The 23,332-nt window shown below is 43.7% G+C and overlaps 1 protein-coding gene across 1 annotated transcript in view; it reads left to right on the top strand.

The window, feature by feature from the left end:
* Window positions 1-23,332, top strand: part of LOC308428307 (FERM and PDZ domain-containing protein 2-like) — a gene marked incomplete at both ends in the record, with an annotated part of 43,515 nt that overhangs the window by 7,343 nt on the left and 12,840 nt on the right. The window contains 6 exons of the mRNA XM_080926731.1: window positions 842-989; window positions 1,584-1,722; window positions 6,344-6,499; window positions 12,257-12,442; window positions 15,861-16,017; window positions 20,031-20,235. Coding sequence (XP_080782857.1) covers window positions 842-989; window positions 1,584-1,722; window positions 6,344-6,499; window positions 12,257-12,442; window positions 15,861-16,017; window positions 20,031-20,235 — 991 coding nt within the window. The remainder of the gene's footprint in view (window positions 1-841; window positions 990-1,583; window positions 1,723-6,343; window positions 6,500-12,256; window positions 12,443-15,860; window positions 16,018-20,030; window positions 20,236-23,332) is intronic.

The raw sequence follows: 23,332 nt of genomic DNA, 5'->3' as shown, positions 1-23,332 counted from the left end.
TGGTTCCCAGAGGAAATCCTTCTCATTGAATCCTTACACAGCAGAGAGAAAGAATGATAAAGGGAGGGAAGGACACACACACACACACACACACACACACACGAAAGGGGAGGGGAGGGAGAGGGAGAGAGAAACTCAGTTTTGAAAACCATTACTCTGGCCGCCTGTGCTTCCTGGATGAGTTGGAGGAGTATGCAAACACCTAGTAGGTAATATGTCTGTTCCTGGGTGGTACACGGTGGTCTAGTTGATGCAAAAAGACCTGGCATGTGGCAGGGACTTCAACATCATACCTCATTTATTTGTCGTAAGATGATATTTGGGAACCAGATGCTAAGTGGAAGCTCTTCGTCATGAATACAGACACTGCTCACCATCCACAGGAAATGGATTCTAGGACTCAAGCAGACCCTCCAAATCCACAGAAATTCATAAATAAAATGAGGTGGTGTGTACATGCATTGAGTTCACTCCCCTGTGCCTCTAGAGCATGCAGAATGTTCAATTCAAGGTGTGTCATACTATATAGTATATGGGACAATGACAAAAGGGTCTGTGCATATTTAGTATATGTAAAATAAATATTTCAATATGCAGTTAGTTGAATCTGCAGGGTCAAAGACTGTGTATTAGGTGGGCTGGCTGTAATTGTGTCTGGTTTTTTTTTTTTTTTTTTTTTTTTTTTTTTTTTTTTTTTTTTTTTGCCTACTTCTCTTGGCTCTTATGGCTCATATAAGAAGCTCCGGTTACCAGATAGTGCCCCTCTGGGCAGATCTTAAGGGACAAGTCTGAGGGTGGGCCACCCCCTGTTGATTCTTCCTCCAAATGATTTCCATCTCAGGTGAAGAGTTCTTTTTTCTGGATACCGACACCAGATTGTGCAAAGTTGCCCCAGAAGGCTGGAGAGAACAGCACCTGAAAGGTTCAATGGACACTTTAACACTCTTTCTGCGCATAAAATTCTTTGTCAGTCACTATGAGCTGCTCCGGTGAGTGCCATAGCCTGTTCCCGGCATCACGTAAGGGTTTATGCCTGTCCAGGCTGGCAAGGCAGGTAGAGGATAGGCAGAGGCAGGGGATGATAGACTACATATAACATAGAAAGGCCAATTTCTGTTTGTGGGATTCTGATGTAATAGAATTAAGAGGAAAACTAGCCTTTTAGAGGCCGACCCTAATCGAAATGAGAAAATGTTCTTTGTACTTCAAACACAGCGTACTTAACATCAAAGTTCTCTTTTCTGTAAGTCCCTGCTGTGCACACTCCACAGCTCAGGGTGAGGGTTCCAGGGTAGGGCATTGACAGGAGCTCACCATCTCTGTTTTCTGTTGCTTATCAGAGATACAAACTGTGTCAGTTTTATACCAGTTTGACCTACATCCTCCTGGGGGTTGGGTGCAGTGTCTGATGTGGAGAAGCCCTCATCAGGAGGAGGAGGCAGGCTCTGGATGGGTGAATCCACACTAATCTCTGGCTGTGTTCTCTGGGTTCTGCTGGGTTGTTTCCATTTTTTCTCAGACTGTGGGGCACATTCCTGGCTCTCAGCACTCAGGCTGTCTTTATCCCTGTGTTCCTTTCCTAGGCACAGACTGACGAGGCATCAGTTCTACCTGCAGCTCCGGAAAGACATTTTAGAAGAGAGGCTGTATTGTACCGATGACACACTGTTGCAATTGGGGGTCCTTGCCCTGCAGGCTGAGTTCGGCAGTTATCCCAAGGAGGTAGGGGTGGCACCTGGGGTCTCGGGTGGAATCACTAGAAAGGTGACTATGGGGAGCAGAGGCTGTAAAGAATACAGAGGCTTTGTTTTTGTGAAGAGTTGTTAGCATCTACAACTGAGACTGGGGTAAACTATATCCATTCACCACCTACGTACCTGTTCACTTATCAAACACGCTTTCACTGAATTCTAAGCCTGTGTTCTGGGTTATGTAAAGATAAACATATCAAGTTCATACTTTGTAATGTAGTTCTAGTCTAGCACATCCCTCTTTCTATCAGTCAGCTGTGCTACTATAATAAAATACCCCCGCAAAGCAACTTATAAAAAGGAAATGTTTATTTAGCACAAAGGTTTAGAAGCTTGAAGTCCAAGATTGGGCTACCCCATTGGTTTGGCTTCTGATGAGGATGCTGGGTACCAGTAGCTCATAGTAGAAGTACAAGTGAAGGGAAACTCATAATGTAAAATAGGAAGTCAGAGGGAGAGAGGCTGAGGTCCCATGGCCCCTCCTGAAGAGAAGCCTCTATTGACCTAAGGACCACTCTATGTTTTTCCATGAAAGCTCTATCATTTTCCGATAGCATCTCACTGCAGATGAAGACTATCCACAGTAGACTCTTGGGGATTACCCAGACCACAGCAGTTTACACTCTTCCTGAGTTTCTATCGCCACCATCACTAATAGTAATAGCCAATCTTTATTAAGAGATCACTTTATCTGCCATTGACCTAAACATCTAACTCACATGAATATTTGAGTGTTGACATTGCGTAGTCTAGATGGACACTCTGTGGTGTATGTGGCTACTAATGTTAAAGTCTAAATTTAGTTTGTGTCAGTCAGTGGCAGTGTTACTGAATGGCGTGTCCTCTCAAACAGTCATTCTTGTTGGCCATAATAGCTTCTTGCCTTAGCAGCTGAAGTAAGTATGTAAGCAAGAGTATGGATCTGTGAAGGTGGGGGAGTGGGGAGGGTCTGGGAGAGGTGGGGGAGGGGAAGCTGTAACCAGAATTCACTGTACGAAAAACTCTATCTTCAGTAACTATATGTCGATAAGCTTTATTTTAGAGCAGTTTTAGCTTTATAGTAAGATCAAGTCGTAGATGCAAAGATTTCCTGCCTGAATTGTATAGTCTTCCCCATCAAACAATATAACTATTCTGCCAAATTTATTACAATTAACCAACCTGTTCTGACACATGGCTGTCATCTAGAATACATAGTCATGCCTGATTTTTCTGTGTGTGAGTACTTCACACAGCATTAGGGAAGTGTGATAGATTTTCATCACTGTCATAAAATACCTGTGGCTATCAGCTTAAAGGAGAAAAGATGTACTTGGCTCATAATTTCAGAATTTTTAATCCACGGTCACTTTGGGATGTGGTGACACAGGAAATAATGATAGAAGTGAATGATGAAGGCTGTTTACCCCAAGGCAAGCAGGAAGGATAGGGGAGGCATCTGGGCTCTCAGTGTCTCCAGGGAGATATTAGTCTTTAGTGACCCCTCTCCCATAGCAACCTCTTACAGCTGTGGTTCTCAACCTTCCTATTGCTGCTACCCTTTAATACCGTTCTTCTTGTGTTTAGTGAACCCAAACATAAAATTATACTTGTTGCCACTTCATAACTGTACTTTTGCTACTGTTATGAACCATAATGTAAATATCTGACATGCATAACATCTGATATGTGACCCCTGTGGAAGGGTCATTCAACCCCAGAGAAGTAGAGACCCAAAATCGAGGACCACAGTTTTAAAGGTTCCATTTCCTTTTTAATAGTACCAAGGACTTTGAAACCATATGGCCTTCAGGGGACATTTAACATTCTAACTACAGCAAGGAGGCTTCAAAAGGGGCAGCCCCTCTTTGTGTTGCTGCTGGGAAGGGGGGCGAGGCATTTCATGAGGTGAAGGGGCTGGCTAGGTGGCACCTGTCACACTTGGGGTGGCTTTGTCTCACTAAGGGGGCTTATATTTTGTTTGGGAAGTATTTCTGCTGGTGGTGAGAACTGAGAACTGCTGTTGTGAAAGATGGAAGCCCCTGCAGAATTTTAAGCAGGGAAGTAACATGATTACATTTGCATTTTAAGGAGGGAGACAAAGGCAATTTAGTATAAAAATAAATCTCCTTAATCACGCTGTCATCACAGCAGAACAGCATTGCATGGGCACAGGGCCCTCCCGCCTGATCACACGTGGGGGATTTATAGGGCTGTAGACATTCTGTGCTCCAGCTGTGCTCTGTCCTCTCGTGATTTGTAGGCTTCCCGAGCATTGCCACGGAGCTGGAGAGCTTGCCTGTTAGGACTCCACGGGGCTGGGACTTCTTCCATGTATCCCGTTCCATGTTGGGCGTGTGACAATTATGATTATTACCACACCAATTACACCTGAATACTCTCTTTTATAGAGGCCATGGAGACAAAAATTCTTGTGCTTAGAACTTTCTGGGTCCATGTTGGTGTTTTAGATATGTTCTTAGCAAGAACTGCATGGACAAAGATTCTGTGTGACTTTCCCCTCCCTAAATGTTTTATAAACATAATTTTTCAGGACACATGTTAGTCAGCTTTCTGTTGCTCTGCCAGAATACCTGAGGTAACCCATTAAGGGAAGGAAGCTTTATTTCGCAGATTTTGTTTCATGTTTGCAGGGTCCTTTGCTTTAGCTAGGCCTCAGTGAGGCAGCAAATGCCAGGGGCAGAGCAGAGCCAAACCCACAGTAGCCAGGAGCAAAATGAGAGAAAAAAGGGAAGGGGCCAGGTCCTGGCAGCAACCTCAAGGTAAAAATTTAAGGATCTCCTTCCCTCCCACTAGATCCCACTTCCTGAGCGTCTCCCAATAGAGCCATTTGCTTTAGCATATGGACCTCTGGGAGACTTAAGATCCACGCTATAATGGAGCACTTAGGTTGACAGCAAAGCCGAATGAATGGCGGGACACAGTGTGGAGATTTGCTGTGCCAACAACCCCTTTATCACACGGTTTCCCCTTGTGAACAATATAATCTTGTACCACAAGGCCCATTTGCTACAGTTGATGAGCCAATGCCAACAGATGGTCGTCTGTTCATGTGGGGTTCACTCCTGGTGCCATGTACTGTATGGGTTTTGACAAATACATAATGGCGTGTATCACCATTCTCATGTCATACAAGGTAGTCTCGTTGCTCTAGAAACCATCAGCTCCCCTTATTGGTGCTCTGCCTGTCTGTCCCCCTGACAACACTCATCTCTTTACTGTATCTGTAGCAGGAGATCTTGTATTTGGAGACAGTATGCAAACTTTCAAATGGTTTGTCATTTAGTAACATGCACTTAAGCACCTTTATGTCTTTTTCTTGTTAGTGCATTTCTTTTTCAGGGCTAAATAGTATGCCATCACCTAGATGGACTGTGGTGTTCTTATTTGTTCCCTGTATAGCTTTTGCTTCCAAGGTCTGGCAATTATGAATGAATAAAGCTGCTATTAACAGCCACATGTAGTTATTTAGTTATGTCCGGTGCTGGGCATCTAATGTTCTTGGCTCCATGGAAGGTTTTTCTGTTGATGTAGGTTTTCACGTCTTTGGGATTGATTGCCAGGCCCTCAGTCTGTTTAGTGCTGGGAGAAGTTGACCAACTGTCTTCCAAAGTGGCTGCACCACTTTCAACTCCCACACACAATGAATGTGATTCCTGTTGCTTTTGTCCCAACAGCACTTGGCGTTGTCACTATTCTGAATTTTGGCCAATCTAACAAGATTTTTTTTTAAAAATGCACTACATCACTGAAAAGTTCCTTTTCTTTTCTTTCTTTGTGCTCTCTCTCTCTCTCTCTCTCTCTCTCTCTCTCTCTCTCTCTCTCTCTCTCTCTCTCTCTCTTTCTCTCTCTCTGTGTGTGTGTGTGTGTGTTTGATCAGAACCAACCCTGACTCAGACTGAATTACCTGTAGAGTTCCGAAATTCTCAGTCTATAACCACATGTAGATAGGCCTGTGCCACAGCATGAATGTGGGGTGCAGTGGACATGGTGGTATGCCTTTCTGAACTCCATCAGACTGATTAAGCCACCCTCTGAATAGAGGTCAGATTCTCCCAGCTCCTAGCTTCCTTCTTCAGGATACAATCAAAGCTTGGGGGTAAATGGCTGGTAAGTGTTTTCTCCAGGTCAGGATAGATCAAATCAAAAATATGGAAGTAGTGTAAGCTCCCCACTACCCACTCCTGTCTCCCTCAATTGCTGCAGTGGACTTGGAGATGATCCCTTCATGAACTGCACCATACTTCTGTTTGTCCCCACGTCTGGGTTGAGGGAACCCAGTACTAGGCACTAAATAGCATGGATCATCTAGTCTCTCCTGAGGGGCTGGAGCCTCAGTTTCCTAAGCTTCAGATCTGGGCGAGGTTGAGGTCTGGGCTGGGGATGGGGAAGAGGGACCTGATCTCCCCAGACATAGTTCTATATAGAGATTATGTCATAGCCAAGATTTCCTTTTATTCGACCCCACTTCTAATATAGAACCCCACACTATGTCCCAGAGGCACCTCAAAGGTGTTCACAAACATTTACCTTCCATTCAGAACGGTCTGAAAGGCCTCCTGGCTAATCTTTCCTCTGCATGTTCTTCCCAGCAGGTGGAGGGCAAAGCATACTTCCGAATCCAAGATTACATCCCAGCAAGGCTTATTGAGCGGATGACAGCAATCCGGGTCCAAGTAGAACTCTCGGAAATGCACCGGCTAAGTTCTGCACCACAGGGAGAGGATGCTGAGCTGGAGTTCTTAGAGGTGAGGCCTCTGGGGTCCTGAGAGAGGTATTGGTGTCAGGAAATGTAGGCAATGGTTCTCTCTGCGTCCATCTCTAGGGAACAGAAGGGATCACATTTGCAATGAGTTATAGTCAAAGGTTTAACCCACAAAAGAAAGGGTTTTTTTATCACCCTGAGCAACATGGAGAGGTTTTGGTAATAGGTAGCATTAGAAATGACCAATAGAGGAGCTATTGGTGTGGCTGGGTGTCACAGGGTCTAACTTTGACCTTAGAGAGCCATCTGTGGCATTTCCTGTGGACAGGGAGACCTCACAAATGATACAGAGGACAGTTGAGGTTGAGAACTAGGCTATGAGCTGGGTGGAGATATTGGGAGACTCCTTGCATGCAGCCTTCTGTGCCACTGTCATCACAGTTGGATTGGGTGTCACTCCCTTCTGTTCTCCCCTCTCTCCTAACCTTAAAGCAACAGTAGTTCAATTTCACACACTGGTGAACACCAGGACTGTGAACACTTCTCTCCCTCCATTGTCTCCCGTCACTGTTGGCCAGGTGCTGTGGGGAACAGAGACAAGGCATGTGTTCCCTGTCATTGGTGGGTCCCAGGTCTCGAGATGACAACTGTGTATCTAGAGGTGGGTACACTGTGATAGATGCTCAGAGAGACTAGAACCAATGCCATTGAGCAGTGGGGTGAGGCAGGAGTTGCCTCTTTGCAGGTATATGAATGGGGTGCGCGTGAATGGGGAGAGTCTTCTAAAAAAGGTTCATATGGCTAGACCTTCAGACTTAGGGAACAGTCTTTCAAACAGATATGCAGGATGTGTACATTTCTCTGTACCTAAGCCTCCTAAGTTGGGTCAAAATATTTTCTCCATGTGTCTGTTTGCTTGCTTTTGCCTTTAAGAAGATAAGTGTTTGAGAGAAGCACTGAAAAAGCAAGGTTCTGCCTTTTCCTTTTGGCCGATTGCCTAGGAAGATGAACACAACACCTAATGGGGGCATCATCTAAGTCCCACCAGAAACATTCCCAGAATTCTATAGTCCAGCCTCATATATGTTCTCTGTCAACAACATTCTCTTGGGCAGAAACCTCAAAGCCATCAGATGATGCACAGCCACAGAGCTAGAGAACAGAGCTGAGATCAAATACTTCACCTCCATTGTCACCACTGTGGGGTGAGTGCTGCTTGCAGCCTGTGCGGGGCTGAGCTTCGTGTGCTGGGCTCTGATCCAGTCTCTCTTCACTTGTGGCTATAAAAATACTTACCATCTTACGAGCCTAAGGCTGAAGATCTTTTCCTTCCTAGCTTTGCAAACAGCGCTGGGCAGATTTTGGTCCTTTGCATGCAATGTTCATTCATGCTGAGACAGATTCTGGCTCCTACCGTTCCCTTTGGTGGCCTGACGCAGTGACTAAGTCGTAGGCTGCCTGTTCTCGATGCAGAGTGTTGAAGAGAATGGGCTTTGCACCCACATGAAGCATCAGTATCACAGTGTGAGTTCACCAGGCTTCTCCCAAGTATGAAGAAAGCATTTCCCTGCCACGATACCTCAGAGAGTGAATACACTTACATCTTGGTATATTCACATTTCTATATGCATTATCTATGTATATAGGTATATGCATTTAAAGTGGGCACACATGACTTGAGTACTTCTATGTGTCCATATAACCCTGCATTGCAAAATGATTGAAAACTTACTCTGAGTCAACCCATACCCTCCCTCAGCACTATATTCCTTGCCTTATAAATAGTCCCAGTATGTAATACTGAAATTATTATTTTTCTGTATCTATCATAGGCTGCATTTCTGTTTCATTTATTAGGGGCAGAACTGCATGTGTGGGGTCACAGGGATGTTGGCAGTGCTCAGTTCAACCATGGATGCTACATATTGTGGAGGCATCTTGTACCCCTCCTAGGAATCTCTTGTCCCTCTAACCAGGATGTCAATACCAGCAGTGCCCCAGAGCCGCTGAGTCTAACACATAGCCACTGTGCCACAGATAGTCACTAGATATTTAATTATAGCTCTTCTAGGCTCTTCCTTTTTCATAGAAAAGAGGAAATCATTCCCAGGTGGCTGCCTGCTGTTCTCTGCCAATTCATTTCCTCCCACTGGAAGCAGACTTGGCAGCAGCCCAGTGTGGGCACTACTAAATACCACCCTCAGTCTGGCAGATCCACAGCTGTGTGAGTGTGTAAATCCCTGCACAACCTGTTCAAGGCTAGCCCACTGTTTTCCAGGTGTCCTGAGTGCTTGAACAGTCCCCACTCAGCTAGGGACTGGGATTGCGATGTGCAAACAATTCCAGTTGCTTGTTGGAATCACATCGGTTAAACCCTGTGGTTTTTCTACTAAGCATTCTAATGGAGACATCTCCAGGCGCTGTATGTCTTGGCTTTCACTGCCTGGGAGGTGGGCTCCTTCAACCTGTCCCTACAGCAAATCAGGATCATAATTATGTGAAGGGTCTGTCTTGGCTACATGACATGTTTTCCTGGAACACACTCTCAGAAATGGAATTATACAGCCACAGCGTACAGATTGCTGTGACATAGAAAAGGACAATCCATTTGTGATCCTCAGGACAGCAAGGGACAGTTAAGACAGCTTGGTGCCAGTCTCACTTTGCTCTCTGCTGCTGGGAGAATAGGAAACCATGGTGGAAGGACTGAGGAAGGGCGCCATGGGAGACAGGAGGCAGATCTGAGGAAAGGCGCCATGGAAGGCGGGCGACAGATACACTGCTTTACTTTTAACAGATTGAGGATGTCCTAGAAAACATTATGCATATTTAATCTATGTTCCCAGTCTTTAGGGATGCTCTGAATTCTAGCTGTTGAGAGTGAATTCTTGGACTCAAGCAGACCCTTCTATTCAGATCCCCATTCCTGCCTCCAAGCAATTTAGACTTATTACTTGGATCAGTTGAATGATTTGTCTCTCAGATAGAGGAAAATTTATTTCTGATTTTTCTCTAAACTTCTAAACCAACAGCTGGAACATCATATACACTAATTGCAAAATGTTCTTATATGTGTGTGTGTGTGTGTGTGTGTGTGTGTGTTAAAAAGAAATTGAAGCTAATGTTTTAAAATCAAACCATATAAATATGGCCATATCCACTCCAGTGTATTGCCACAAACTGCTCTCATAGCCCTGTACCTTGTTTTGTATTTGTCTCAACAGGGCTTGATATTTCAGGGGCATTTACACCAAGAGGGACAGGAAACAATAGTTGGTGTAACATGGGCAACCTGAGTATATTGGAAACAACCAGGAGGATGGGTGTCCTTAGCCACAGCTGGTGAATCTGTGTGGATATGGGTCTAGACTGCACTAGGAACGACAATCACTGATAGGTCCAAATAACCTTTAGTTGTTCAATGGAGCGTCTTTATGCTAACAAACCTTTGTATTCTTCACCTGTTCAATGGAGAGTTTCTGTACTGCCAAACTCTTGTATCCTTGACCTAAGCCTGGTCCTGATACACTTGGTTGTGTGGCTGTCTTAGGGTTTTACTGCTGTGAACAGACACCATGACCAAGGAAAGTCTTATAAATAACATTATTTGGGGGTGGCTTACAGGTTCAGAGGTTCAGTCCAGTATCATCAAGGTGGGAACATGGCAACATCCAGGCAGGCATGATGCTGCAGGAGCTGAGAGTTCTACATCTTCCTCTGAAGGCTGCTAGTGGAAGACAAATTTCCAGGCAGCTAGAAGACCCTCACCCACCTACTCCAACATGGTCACACCTTCTAATAGTGCCACTCCCTGGGCCGAGCATATAAACCATCACAGTGGCCAAACAGTACTTGTCAGCTCGGATGTAATGACCTGGAGGATTAAGCCTTATTAGGTACCATGCTTATTGGTTACATGCTATGTGAAAACAATTATATATGTAAAAGCAATACAGGATGAAATTTCTATAATTTCAGCAGCTGTTTTCTTTGTATGTGCGGTGTTATATTAATTCTGAATCTTACCTGAGCCTGGGGCTTGCTAATTAGCTGGCCAGTGAGCCTCCTACCTCAGCTTTTACTGCCTGGATTACAAACACCCGCCACCACATCTGGCTTTTTACATAGGTGCTGGGGTTGGAACTCAGGTCCGAACTATCTTTCCATCCCCAACAGCTACTTTCTCTGTGACTCCCTTAGACCACGAGAGCATAAGAAGAAATAAATGCGCATTAAAATATTGGATTTTGTAGGGGGAGCAGTTTCCTTTTAATTTTGGCCTGTAGAGACACAAACATTTAACTGACCGAGTTCAGCAGATCTGACTGATTACCTACCCTTCTGAGCCTCTATTTTCTCCTTTGAAGAGCTAGTCTTTGCCTCAGGATTGCTATGAAAGGACAAGAAAAGGAGGATCTGGCTGAGCAGCAGGGATTTCTACTCAATATCACAACTCTTGAATAATTAAAACCCACAAAAAGTTGATTGCTAAACATTTAAAAAGGTTTATGGGGAAAAAAAAGACAAATTTAGAAAAAGCGACTTTATTCCCACCATGGCTCTTTGAGCACTTTAAAGCCATAAATTCATCAGATTCCTTAACCTACTGCACCACGCTGTCTCGAGCAGCCTCTCTTTGTCATACTTTAATCAATGTTCAGCCTGGCCATGGATATTTTAATACAAGTGCTGAGTGTTTGATTGGGTGACGGTGATGATGACGATGATGGTGACGATGATGTTGATGATGATGGTGATGATGACAATGGGAACAATGCTGACAGTCTCTTCAAGCTGAGAGCAGGAGGCTCAGCATCCAAGCATTTAATCACAGTCTCACAGAGAGCCAGGGCGCCTGCTGGCTGTCACTTGTCTACAGTGATTGCTTATCAACAGCGGAGCGCTCAGCAATGAACTTTGAGAAAGATTTACAAAACCTTTAATTGGTCTCTCTTAATGACTATGCTTGGGGATGAGGGAGATGGTGTAACTAGGACACAGTAGTCTGCTGGGGACACAGATATGGCACCAGATCTCCCCGGTGAGAGGCTTTCAGATGTCTGCAGCAGAAAGCCCTTCCTGCAGGTCTATGTGCATCGACCTTCCTATGAGGACTTCCTGGCCATGTGACTACTGTTTAGACAGTAAAACACTCATGCTGTGTTCATGCTTGAAATGCTCTTGAGAATTCAATTGGCCTGATTCAGCCACCAGTTTGTATTGATCCTTGACCTCTGGCAAAATTCATTCTCTTAGCTTGATAAACCGAGGTGAGATCTGGGACTGCGGAGATCCTATGTAGAGGCATTTCCAAGTGGAAAGGCATGCTGGGGTGACAGACATTCCCCTGCAGGTTACGCCTGGCTCAGCTTTCTGTCACAACCTCGCTGATGACCTGAAGACTCCTTTCTGTGCATAAGCCTCATCTTTTGCAACTGGAACATGAAAAAATGGGACCATATGATTGACACAAGTGGGGAAAGGGGACCCCTTTGAGGTGTCCCAAGAGAGTCTGAATCCTAAGAAACACTTGCTTACCATCTTTATGTCCTAGTGTCCTATATTTATAGAAATGTGTCTCAAATGTTCTTTTAGCTATTCTACAAATGAATAATTCTTTAGGCTAAAAAAAGAAAAAATAAGTTATCATACAAGAGATGTAGCTGTATTCCAGAATAAGAAAGAATTTTCTATCTAAATGTTTCTTCACCTTGCTTAGCAATGATGGACCTTTTTCACACAGGGGTTGAGAGTCATGGTTTTGAACTGGTAACCTCACAGGGCCTTTTCCTCCCTCCAGGTTGTTCAGCAACTCCCAGAATATGGAGTCCTGATTTACCCTGTCTCCCCAGTGAAGAAGAGACCAGAAAGGGAAATGGCCTTGGGGGTCTGCACCAAAGGCATCATAGTCTATGAAGTGAAAGGCAGCCGCAGAATCGCGACATCCCAGTTGCCATGGAGAGAAACTGGGATGATTTCAACTCATGTGAGTGAAGCTCAGTTGGTAGCCACCCATGCCTCCCTTTCTCTTGATCTGTGGCCATTTTAATTGGTCATGGCTACAAGAATTTCTCTAGATGTATTTACAAACAACCTGTGTTCTGGTGTATGGATGTATTTGGGAGGACCAAATACTTAAGCAGATGGGAGCTGGAAGATCCCCAGGAAGCCTTCATTTTTCTCTCCTATGCTACCTCTTGCCTGCTTGCTTTCAGCTTCTATGAACAACCTGTAGCCTCAGGTGCTACATTTTTCTCCATGCACTATTCCTAAACCCTGGAGCCCATCTGTGCTTGACCAAGCAAGGTCAAGTGGGATCTGAAGGAAAAAATGAAGTTGAGGTTGTCTGGAGTCTGCAAGGTTTTGAAGCATCTACCCTGAGGATTTGTGTCTCCTCTGCACCCAGCATTCAAGCACCTGGTGTGTCTCAGGTGAACTGCAGTGACCCTGGCAGACAGTGTTTGAATGGCCACTGAAAACTTAAAATATTCAAACCCCCTGAACAGTGAAATGAACTTGCTGTTCATTTCAAGTCATATTTGCACCCCCTATCCCCTCCCACTTCACTGTTTAGTTCCTGAATTTAGTTTCTATCAACTTGGTACTGAACCCTAGTAGCTGACTGTCCCTGCTTGTCACAGGGGTAATCCAGGTCAGTATATGATCCACTAATGACTCATTTGAAGACAAAGTTCTTTGCTCAGGCACATTTAGTCTTTCCTCTATTTACCCTTCTCCTATTGTTGACATTTTCCTCCTAGTTAGATCATTATTTTTTATTATCTGATGTAATCATTTTGTAGGTAAACTGTTTCAGATTTGTGTGTGTGTGTGTGTGTGTATGTGTGTGTGTGTGTGTGTGTGTGTGTGTGTGTGTGTTTTGTTTTTAATCTTGGCTTTTGAAGTTAACAATGTTGGTGTCTGATGTGTAATACAATTTCCTAATAAATTATGTGTGTTTAGAAAAATAAACCTTCATAAAATATGTAATAATCAGCATAATTTGAGGTGATTAAACTGACCCATGCATATATTGTCATGATATTGACATTTTTCACCAAAATTGAATATAAACAATGTTTATATTCATGACTTTTTAGAACATTAATTATTTTTAATTTAATTAAAAGATATTTAAAGAATTTAAATGATTGAATCAAATTCAACACTATTATATTGTTTTTGTTCACTTTATTGCATATTTAACTAAACAAAGATTTTACTGATATTTGTCTAAATGCAGATTCTCTAAGTAGTAATTTCAAAACATAGAAAATTTTGAGGCCATGAGTTCAACAGTCCCTTTAAGTTTGTGTTTAAAATATGCATACATGCATGCATGCATAAGTTTCATTTTATAAGTATTAGTTTTTCATTACCAGGCCAAACAATTTTTTAAAAAATTAAATCCAGGAAGTCATTAAGCTCATAAGCTCAAAGAAACTATTTAATTAGAATTAATTAGGATTTCTATCCCCTGATGATCAATTTCCTCCTTGGCATGAATGGACTATTAAGTTATAAAGTCATCACGTGACATCATATTACCAGATGCTCATGGCCAGTTAAACATCTTCCAGAGAAAAATGACTCTTCCTCCTTCTACAAGCCCGAAGTAGTGATCGCTGAGAAATTTAAGAACTGAGAGATCAGTTCAGGAAGCTTAGTTCAGGTAGTAACAGCCAGAGCCAGGATGCTTCGGACACACCCCTTTCATCTTTTCACCCTAAAGGGAAGTATTAAGGGAATACGAATGCCGTTTTCAAAAAGTACAATCCCTGAGCACCTTAGCATCTATGCATTCTTAATTATTTAATCAAAACTCTTCCCTTCTAGAACAAGGAGCTGATTGTGTTGATAATAGTAGTGTTTTCCAGCGTTACCTCTAATTTCAGTGATAAATGCACAGAGCAGAACAGACTGTAGAAGACTACACATGGTCCTCTTTAAGCAAAAGAATTCAAAGTTGCAAATAGAAGCTATCTCATGAAAGGGAATGCTGTTTAGGATAAGAAAAGAAACCCCCAAAGATACAGATTTAAAAAGTCAGAGGATATACTTTTTAAATGGCACAAATGCCAGGAAAAAAAAAAAAACTGTATTAATTTCCTGGCAAAGCCTGCCTGCGTGGTTTCTTGTTTCAGATTTTGGATGGCATATTCTTTCCTTTATTTTTTACAATAATTTATCAAGAGAGAATAGAAATACAGTTTAACATATTGTTTAGTATGGCTGAGGCAGGATAGGTCAAGTGTGCAGTTTGCACAAGGAAAGAGTTGCTCATTATACTTGTAAGTTTCTGTGCTACAAATACAGACTGAGTATGCGTGGATGTGTGTGTGTGTGTGTGTGTGTGTGTGTGTGTGTGTCCCTTTTCAAATTTATTGGAGAATAGTTATTAGATTTTATTTTTATTTGATCGACTGGTTAATTGATTGAGACAGGGTCTCATTATACAGCCCTGGTTAGAGTGGAGATCCACCTGCCTCTACCTCCTGAGTACTGGGATTAAAGGAGCATGCTACCACAGCCAGCACAAGGTGCATTCTGTTTCTAGATTCTAGGATTTCTAGATCATGTTTAGAGTAAAGATAACAATTCCTCATTCTGCAGCCTTGAAGACAAGATGCTTACAAAGTTCTTGGCATAATTGTAATGGGGTGTCATTTGTGGAGCCTTTTGTCTTTGGTATGACAGAAATAAAAACAAGTGAAAGTTTATTACAGAAAAGAAGGGCAGACCTCCCATAGACAGAGGAGCCCGGAACAAAAATGCAGGTTGCATTTTGTGGAGAAGCATTTCTGTTTTTATGGTTTTTTTCAAACAGGGGAGGAGGCTTCCAGTGCGCATGTACTACTTTGCATGCTGCTCAAAACACTCCTATATTTTGTGTTCTGTCTCTCCATTGTGGGAGCTCTTAGTATGCTAATGTGTTATAATGAGGCACAACAAGGATCCAGGTCAGTGTTAGTTTCCTTGCTGCCTTGGTGGTGGCTGGTTCTGAATATAGCTCAGTTTCACTGCTTTCTTATTACAGTGCAGCTGCCTGCCTGTTCTCTGCTGACTCCCCATCCCATCAGAACAAAAAGCTCGGAGCTTGTACAATAAAAACAATGGGAATGCTTGCTTGCCATTTTACAGTGGACTTGTGAGGACCCAGTGTTCTTTCTGTCCCGCACACTTCTTGCTAATAGCAATTATATGATGAGCATTTGGCTCACCACTGAAGGAGAAGAATGAGTAGAAGGGTTTTGTTTAGCCATTATCTAAGAAAGAAATCGAGCCTTGGTTAGACATTACCTGCCCTGCATTTTCAGAAGTGTGTTGCTATTGAGTTGGGGACCTTTACCATCAGGGACAGGTAAAGATGGTCAGGGTTCTAAGTCTGTGTTTGTTTCCTTCAGAAAAAGAAGCTAACTATCACCAGCAGCACCACTGGGAAAAAGTACACCTTTGTCACCAATTCAGCTAAGACCTGTAAATACTTGCTGGGACTCTGCTCTTCCCAGCGTTGGTTTAATGCTCAGATGGGTTCCGAGCCTCCTCACCATCTTTTAACTGGTGAGTATGTACTATGCTAGCAATACACAAGTGGGCAGGTTTGCTCTTACACAAAACAGCAAATAACACTGGGACAAACTGGTACAATCTTCTCAGAATGCAACTGATATCAGTCTCTCCCTCCATCCCTAACCTCCCTCCTTTCACTCTGTCTCGCTCTATTTCTTTCTCCCTCTTCTTCCCCCTCTCCTTTCACTCCCTCCCTCTGGCCGTCCATCTAACTTTGTAGAAGTTGAAAGGAGATTTATATCCTTTGAACTCACAATTTGACTGCAGATATTTGTCCTAATGTAATAATACAGGCGTTGATAGCAACTGGAGCTGTCCATGACCCGGTGCTGACAGAGGCGCAGCAACAGAGACCAAAGTGCTGCACTGCAAGGGAACATCTCTCCTCTTCAGTAGGGCGTGGGGTGCCAGCCATGCGTACTCTTGAGCAGCCAAATGGCAGCAGGACATTGAATATTATTTTATTTAGGTTTTGGTGATTTATATTTAAATTTGAATAGATAGCTTATTCTTATATTTTTATTAATACTTTCATGATATAAAACTAGAAAAAAATACGGAAATAATTAAAACCCAAATCTTAACACCTTAAGGAATTACACATATGAGCATGAATATTTTCTTAATATTTCTCAGTGTTAAACTTTACCAATGAGCTTGTGTTTCTGATGTAATTAAGAAAGAGATTAGTGGCTAAGATGAGGCCGTTCAATCACATTGCACTAGCTAGTGTTGATTGACTGCATGCTATGGAGCCGTTGGCTACTTCTCTTCCTCCTTTTCTTCATAATAATCCCTTCAAAAATGGCCTGGAGAGATAATTCAGTGGTTGAGAGCATTGGCTGCTCCATCAAGGAGGTGGATTTGATTTCCAGTGTCTGCATGGCACCTTGTAATAGTTTGTAAACTAGTTCTAGAGGAGCCCTCTTCTGAACTCTGTACGCACCATACATGCAAGTGGCAGGCAGACATATGTACACCCACCTACTCCCCCCACTCACATGAAAATTTTATTTATGATCACAACATGTGCATTGTTCTCTCAAACTCCACTAGTTAGATTAGCCTACAAGGCTAGAACCAGCACTGCTGTGTGGGCAAAGCAGGGAGTGGAGAAATGAAACTGTATCAGATGCTTGATGCTGGTGCTTCCAGAACTCCGAGCCCATCTTTCCCCCATGCTTCTGCCTTTCACCATTTTACTAGTGGAGCCTTGAATGCCTGAGACTTCTGAGTGCTGCTGACCTTGTCATACTTGTTCTTGACTTCTAAGTGTATCTCTCCTGTTTATAAAAGGAAACAGTTAGCTACAAGGATGCACTGAGCTACCAAGGATTGGAAATCTCAGAACAGCTAAAGATGCAGTTTCTCAGGACCTACCCCACACCTATTGAACCAGAATACATGCTTTTAAAAGAACTTAAGTGACTTCAATACAAGTGCAAGGCAGAAAAGCCCTGGTTAATGAAGAAGCCTCTGGTGTCCCTTAGACTCAGCTGAGTGCCACTCACTGGTTATGTGGCTTTAGAGCTCACATCCCTTGATGTGAATCTTGGTGTCCTCATTAGGACACACTGACCCTCTCAGGTCTGTGCTATGCACTAGTGGGGCAACATGTCATGTTTCTAGATCCCTGTCCAGTGCTTGGTGTACTGTGACAATGGTGACAGGGGCTTCTACCTAATGTTTGTTTCTGTTCCAGCCAATATATACAGAGGGTTAGGGGTCAGTCCATGGCCTGAATGAATTGGAGAACAGGTGACATCATTTCTGTAGACTGCAGTCCTGGGCTGAACAGGAGAAAGCAATCTGAGCACCCGTATTCACTGCTTTCTGCTTGTGGAAGCCTCACGCTTCTGCTGCCATGCCTTCTCCACCATGATGGACTCTCCCTTGAACTATAAGCCAAAACAAAACTTTCCTACCTTAGAATGCTTCAGTTGACTATTTAATCACAGGAAAGAAAAATGTAGCTAATAAAGTGGCCTCCACAGTGATACTTTACCTAACCCTTCTGGGATCAGACTACCAAGATAGTCTGCTTTTTCTAGAGTAAATGAAAGGTAACCGCCATCTTGAAGCCTTCCCTGATTGGCAGTTCCCAGCTGATTCCTTCTCAGGTGGAGGAAACCACTGCCTCTTTTTGCAGACCTCTGTCCTTTTACCTGTGTTCAGCTGTTTATATGTCTGTAATGGATGAGGAATTTTTTGAAGGTAGGGTCAGTATCTCATAGCCTTCACAGCTCTGGTATGGAACAGGGGTGTGACAAATAAGAAGTGGTATATACATGCTTTTTATTTTATTTATTAATCAGCTAATTAATTTAGAGACAGTCTTGCTGTGTAGCCAGAGTGGCCTTAAATGGGGGCTCTTCATCCTCAGCCTTCCAGGCAGATTATAGGCAAATAATTATAGGCATATAAAGGCTATGGGTCGGCCTTTAACACCCATCTTTTTGTTGGGTGGGTAGATAGATAGATAGATAGATAGATAAATGGATGGATGGATGGATGGATAGATAAATGGATGGATGAATAGATGTATAAATGATTTGTATGGAAATTAATCATTTTCTTTTTGATGTATTTTTTCAATGTTGCAAATGTGACTGTGATATGCATCATTAAAAAATGTTTTTCTGGCTTTCATGCCACTCCTTGACCTCAGAAGTTTAACTTTGGGCACCAAGCCAGGGCTTTTTAAAGGCTCGCTGTGTCTCTTGAATGTCATTGTGGAGTGCTGGAGCCGTGTGGCACGCTGATTTCATTATTTTTCCTTCAGTTGTGAGGAGTAGATGCCATTGCGTGTTCTTTGCTCATTTGACAGGTAAAGCTGATCTCTCACTGTGGCCTTGCTTTGCTTCTTTCATGGGTGAAAAGTTGAACATTCTCCAAATATCTCTCAGTCATCCTTCCACACATTGTCTCAACAGGCATTTATTTCATTGTTCTGTCTGGGCCCCTGGGAAGAAGTAACAAGCACCAGCTCCTGCAAGTGCACAGTTCCAGGGTGAAGCCAGGCAGCATCTGTCATATGACTGAGTGGCTCTTTTCTCTGCCCTTTTTGTGAGTGGATCTTGAGCTTTGGGGTGTGCTTGGCCCTTCTCTGAACCTATGCTTACAGGACTACTCTTGTGATGCCCAGCGACTCACCCCAGTGACCTTTCCCTTAGTTTAGGATGCCTCTTGTGAGTTTGAGATGCTGCAACCAACTCGGGCTTGAGCCCTCAACATCCAGACAAAATTAGATGTTTGTCAGCTACATAACTGACATCCCATATTGTGAATTGTCTGGTGGACGGTAGCAGAGGACAGACACTGCCATCCCAGCATGCCAGTGTCTTTGGCAGCAAAAAAGATGCAGCTTTGAGAAAGACCTTGTTAACCTAAGAGATCTTTTAGTGAAATCTCAGTTTTCTATGAGTAGTAGCAATAGGGGAGTGTGGTATCTTAATGACCACAGTCTCATTTTCAGTATCTTGCTGGAGTCATTTCTTGAGCCTTCTGAGAAGGGCGAAAGGGCTGGAGCCAAGGGTCTGCACTTCTAATGTGTGCTTATAGGATCTGGCAGGACACTCTTACATTGGGGGCAAAGTAAGCTGTGTGGATGTTAAAGATTATACTGCACAGTGAAAAGCCTGATTTGGGATGCCTGATGCTTTGTTATGAGACTGTTTGCAAGAGCAGGTCTGTGAGGGTAAATACAGAATGAGACATGATCGCTAATTTTGTCTAGGCCCTGCTGGAGCTTTGAGTGGCACCAGTTAGAACAGGTTCCTGGCTCCCAGTCTCTCAACTCAGGGACCATCTTTTCTTTCTTCTTGGCTTCTGAAGCACGTTTCATTAGCAAGTACTGATTAGAAGAACTTGTATTTTCAGAGCTAGACACAAGAACTCTCTGAGTTAGCAGGGGGCAGTTTTTAAGTCTCTCAGTGCAGAAAAAGAACAATGAGTGAAGCCAATGTAATCTTGTCTGTTTGTCTGTCTCCCCGCCCCCAATTCAGATCAGGATAAACTTGCACAAACAGCCAGCTTGACTTCTGTACACCAGACACAGGCCAACCCCCTCACTTGGATTCAGAAACTGTCCTGCTCAGAAAATGAGTTGTGTGTACCCAGGCTGCAGAATGTCACAGGAGGCCACCTGGGCACATCCATGGAGAACATACAAGGTAGCAAGGAATCCAGGATGGAGAGGATCAGAAGCAGGTAAGCTTCATCTTTCTTCAGAGCCCAGACAGCTAGGTGTGTGGTGCACTGGACCCATCTGTACCTGAAGCTTTAAAGTCTGTGGACTGTAGACCACTCTGCTTAAGCTGACCACCCTAGGGCCAGATGTCACTTTCGTATCCTTCTATTCAGACCTTCTGGTAGAGAGAGAACTGGGTGGTAACAGGACAGTGAAGACAGCAAAATTAGCAGTGTCAGTAATCACTGCTGGGTTATCATAAGCCATGGACTATATCATAAGCCATGGGCTATCTTAAGCCATGGGCTATCATTCGCCATGGGCTGTCATAAGCCAGGTACTGATCTTATTCCCTAGCTGACTTAACCCACACAATGCCCTAAAGTTGTTTGTATTGTTTCTTCCCATTTTCCAGAAGGAGAAACTCAAGGGCTAGGATGCAAACACAGTAGCCTGTCCCAGGAGATCATACTTGCCACCCTGACCTGCCACTATTCTCAAAGCCCACAGCTTGCCATTCAAATTCAAATGTGAACACAGAGAGCTCCTAATGCGATGTTGCATTGTAAAACAATGATCCATACATTTAAAAATAGCCTAGAACTTGGATCGTGCTTACAAGTCAATTACACAAATAGCACAAATCTCCAGGCTCCTTACTGCAGAGGGGGTGGGAGGATCTGCTTTGGGGGGAGAGGAGTTCTACATCCTCTTCAGCAGGAGAGAATAGATGATTCACTTGAACTGAAATACACGAATATACGCAGACACCTTAGAGCAATGCTTAGCAATTTTTTGCCCCAATTCTGCCCATGCAAACGCACCTCCCTATTCAGTACAAATGTCAACCAATATCGAGGGAGCAAACTTCATTCTGAGTCTCCATGAGAAAGTGCTCGCTCTAAGAACAGTGGTGCAGGCTGGCAGTCATCCTATTATCCTGCTCCATAGCTTCATGGGTTAGGAAAGGAGGCAGAGCTCCTCTTTATGTGCTATTGATGGTCATTGGAGGGTGCCCCCTGTATGGAGGTGGTTGGGAAATTCCGGGCTGGGGCCCTTGTCTTCCTTTGCAGCCTCAGGCCCGTGAGGGTCTGCAGTGCTGCTCTGAGCTCTTAGAACCTGGAAGAGCTTGCCAACGGTCATGCCGAGTATTCCAGCGCCAGCATGTCCTCACTTCTGCCATCATTCCTGGGTTCATACAGGTTCAAAGGGAACAGAAATGGGCCTCATCTCAGTGTGTGAGTGTCACTCATTGGTTTAAAGTACTTTCTAGCACTTCGTTGTTTACAGGCAGAAGCAGGACTGGGAAGAGTCAGCAGCCAGAGGTGTTTGATGCCATGCCTAACAACCCAAGTTGTATTCCCGGTAACCACATTGTGGAAGGAGGAAACAACCCCTGAAAGTTGTCTGCTGCTTACTGACCTTTATACACACTGTAGCATATGTGTATGAGTATACACACACACACTATAATTTAAACTGTAAGAAACAAAAAGAAAATGCAGAAGGCCAGTGTTGCTGTAACAAAATACTTTAGGTAATAAACATAAAAAGAAGTAAGGTCAATACTGGCTCACAGTTTCAGTCATCAGTCATCTGCCTCGCTGATTTGGGACCAGTTGCATGTCATAGCAGGAGTTTGTGGTGAAAGAAGTCTATTCATTTCTGGTGGGTGGGGGAGAAAGGATAGCAAGAGAAAGGAAGTGAGGTTGTACTATCTCGTTTCTCTAAAGGTCTCTGTTAATGTTGAATATAGCACATCTTCCAAAAAAAAATCATATATTGGAAGCTTGATTACTTCCTTGTGATACAATTATAGGAAATGCTGGAGACCTTAAGGTGTGTGATTTAGGTAGAAGCAGGTCCTTAGGAGTATATTGTATCTTGTCAGTCTAGCTGCAGTAGTTTCTTCAGCATCTACTACATGCTTGTCTTGGGTGGGTGCCGTGGATTCAGTATTTGCAGCACAGATGTGGCCCATGCCTCCTGGTGCTCAAGAGTAGGCAGAAATGACCAGGCAAGATCATGGCGGGAAGAGTGGGTCTTGCTGATGGCTTGGTATTTGAGGCATGCAGGCTGGAGTCAGAATGGGAATGACAGGCAGCCTGTGGCACTGACCCCAAGGGGACCCTCATCACCGGTGCCATTTATGGATGTTGTTTACGCAGAGCTTCTGAATACAGCCATGTTGGCCACTTTCCTCTGGTGGCTCTTCTGAAGCCTGTCCTCTGGCAAAGGGCTGGCCCTCCGCTGCTGCACTGGCCCTGTGTAGGATAGCCTCTCCCCGTGTGTGCCCATCCCAACAAGCACATTCTTTCATCCGTCTGCTCTAAGCTCAGAGACTCCCAAGAATAGCAATGCACCAGCTGTGTCCTCAGCTCTGAAGCCAGAATGTGGAAGTTTTCAGTAAATGGATTTTGAGAGGCTGCCATTTTAAGGAAAAAAAAAAAAAAAAAAAAAAAAAAAAAAAAAAAAAAAACCTACTCTTGAGGTAAAATACACAAGGCATAAAATGTATCATCAGAACCATTTTATGCTTTCTATTTTGTTGTTTCTAAGACAGTGACATTGGATACATTTACATCGTTGTTAGACCTCATCACCGTCCTGGGGCTCCTGGTCTGCCCATGTAGAAACTACCCTGTGTCAGCACTCCCTTCCACCCGAGCCTAACCCTAAAGCAGTCCTTAGCATCCACTATCCACTTTCTGTCTGCGAGTGTGACTCCTCATATAATAACTGACTCATATACTATTTGTTCTTCTGTAGCCAACAGTAAGTGGATTCTGAATAATTGAAGACGGTTCCCTGGTTGGTCCAGATCACATGAGCCACAGAAACCCAGGCTAGATAAGTCCTTGCTGTTCTTAAAAGGACACCAAAAGACACTACATTCCCAAGCCCCTCTCAGGTCCTCCTCTTGAGCTTGTTTGACTGCCAATATCTCTCCCTGGGCACTTGGGTCTTGGAAGGCTGATGCCCTCCAAACCCCCATAGGGCTGGTTCATCTCTGACTCATATACTCTTGGTTCTTTGCTGGTTCAGGGTTGACCCCTAGTGGGTTTTAGTCAGACTGTGTTGGATTTGCTGCAAGGCCAGATGCAAGGGAATGAGGCT

The sequence above is a fragment of the Micromys minutus genome (genome assembly GCF_963924665.1).
Source record: "Micromys minutus genome assembly, chromosome: 12".
NCBI classification, from domain to species: Eukaryota; Metazoa; Chordata; class Mammalia; order Rodentia; family Muridae; genus Micromys; species Micromys minutus.
This window is presented reverse-complemented; position numbering and strand designations above follow the sequence as displayed.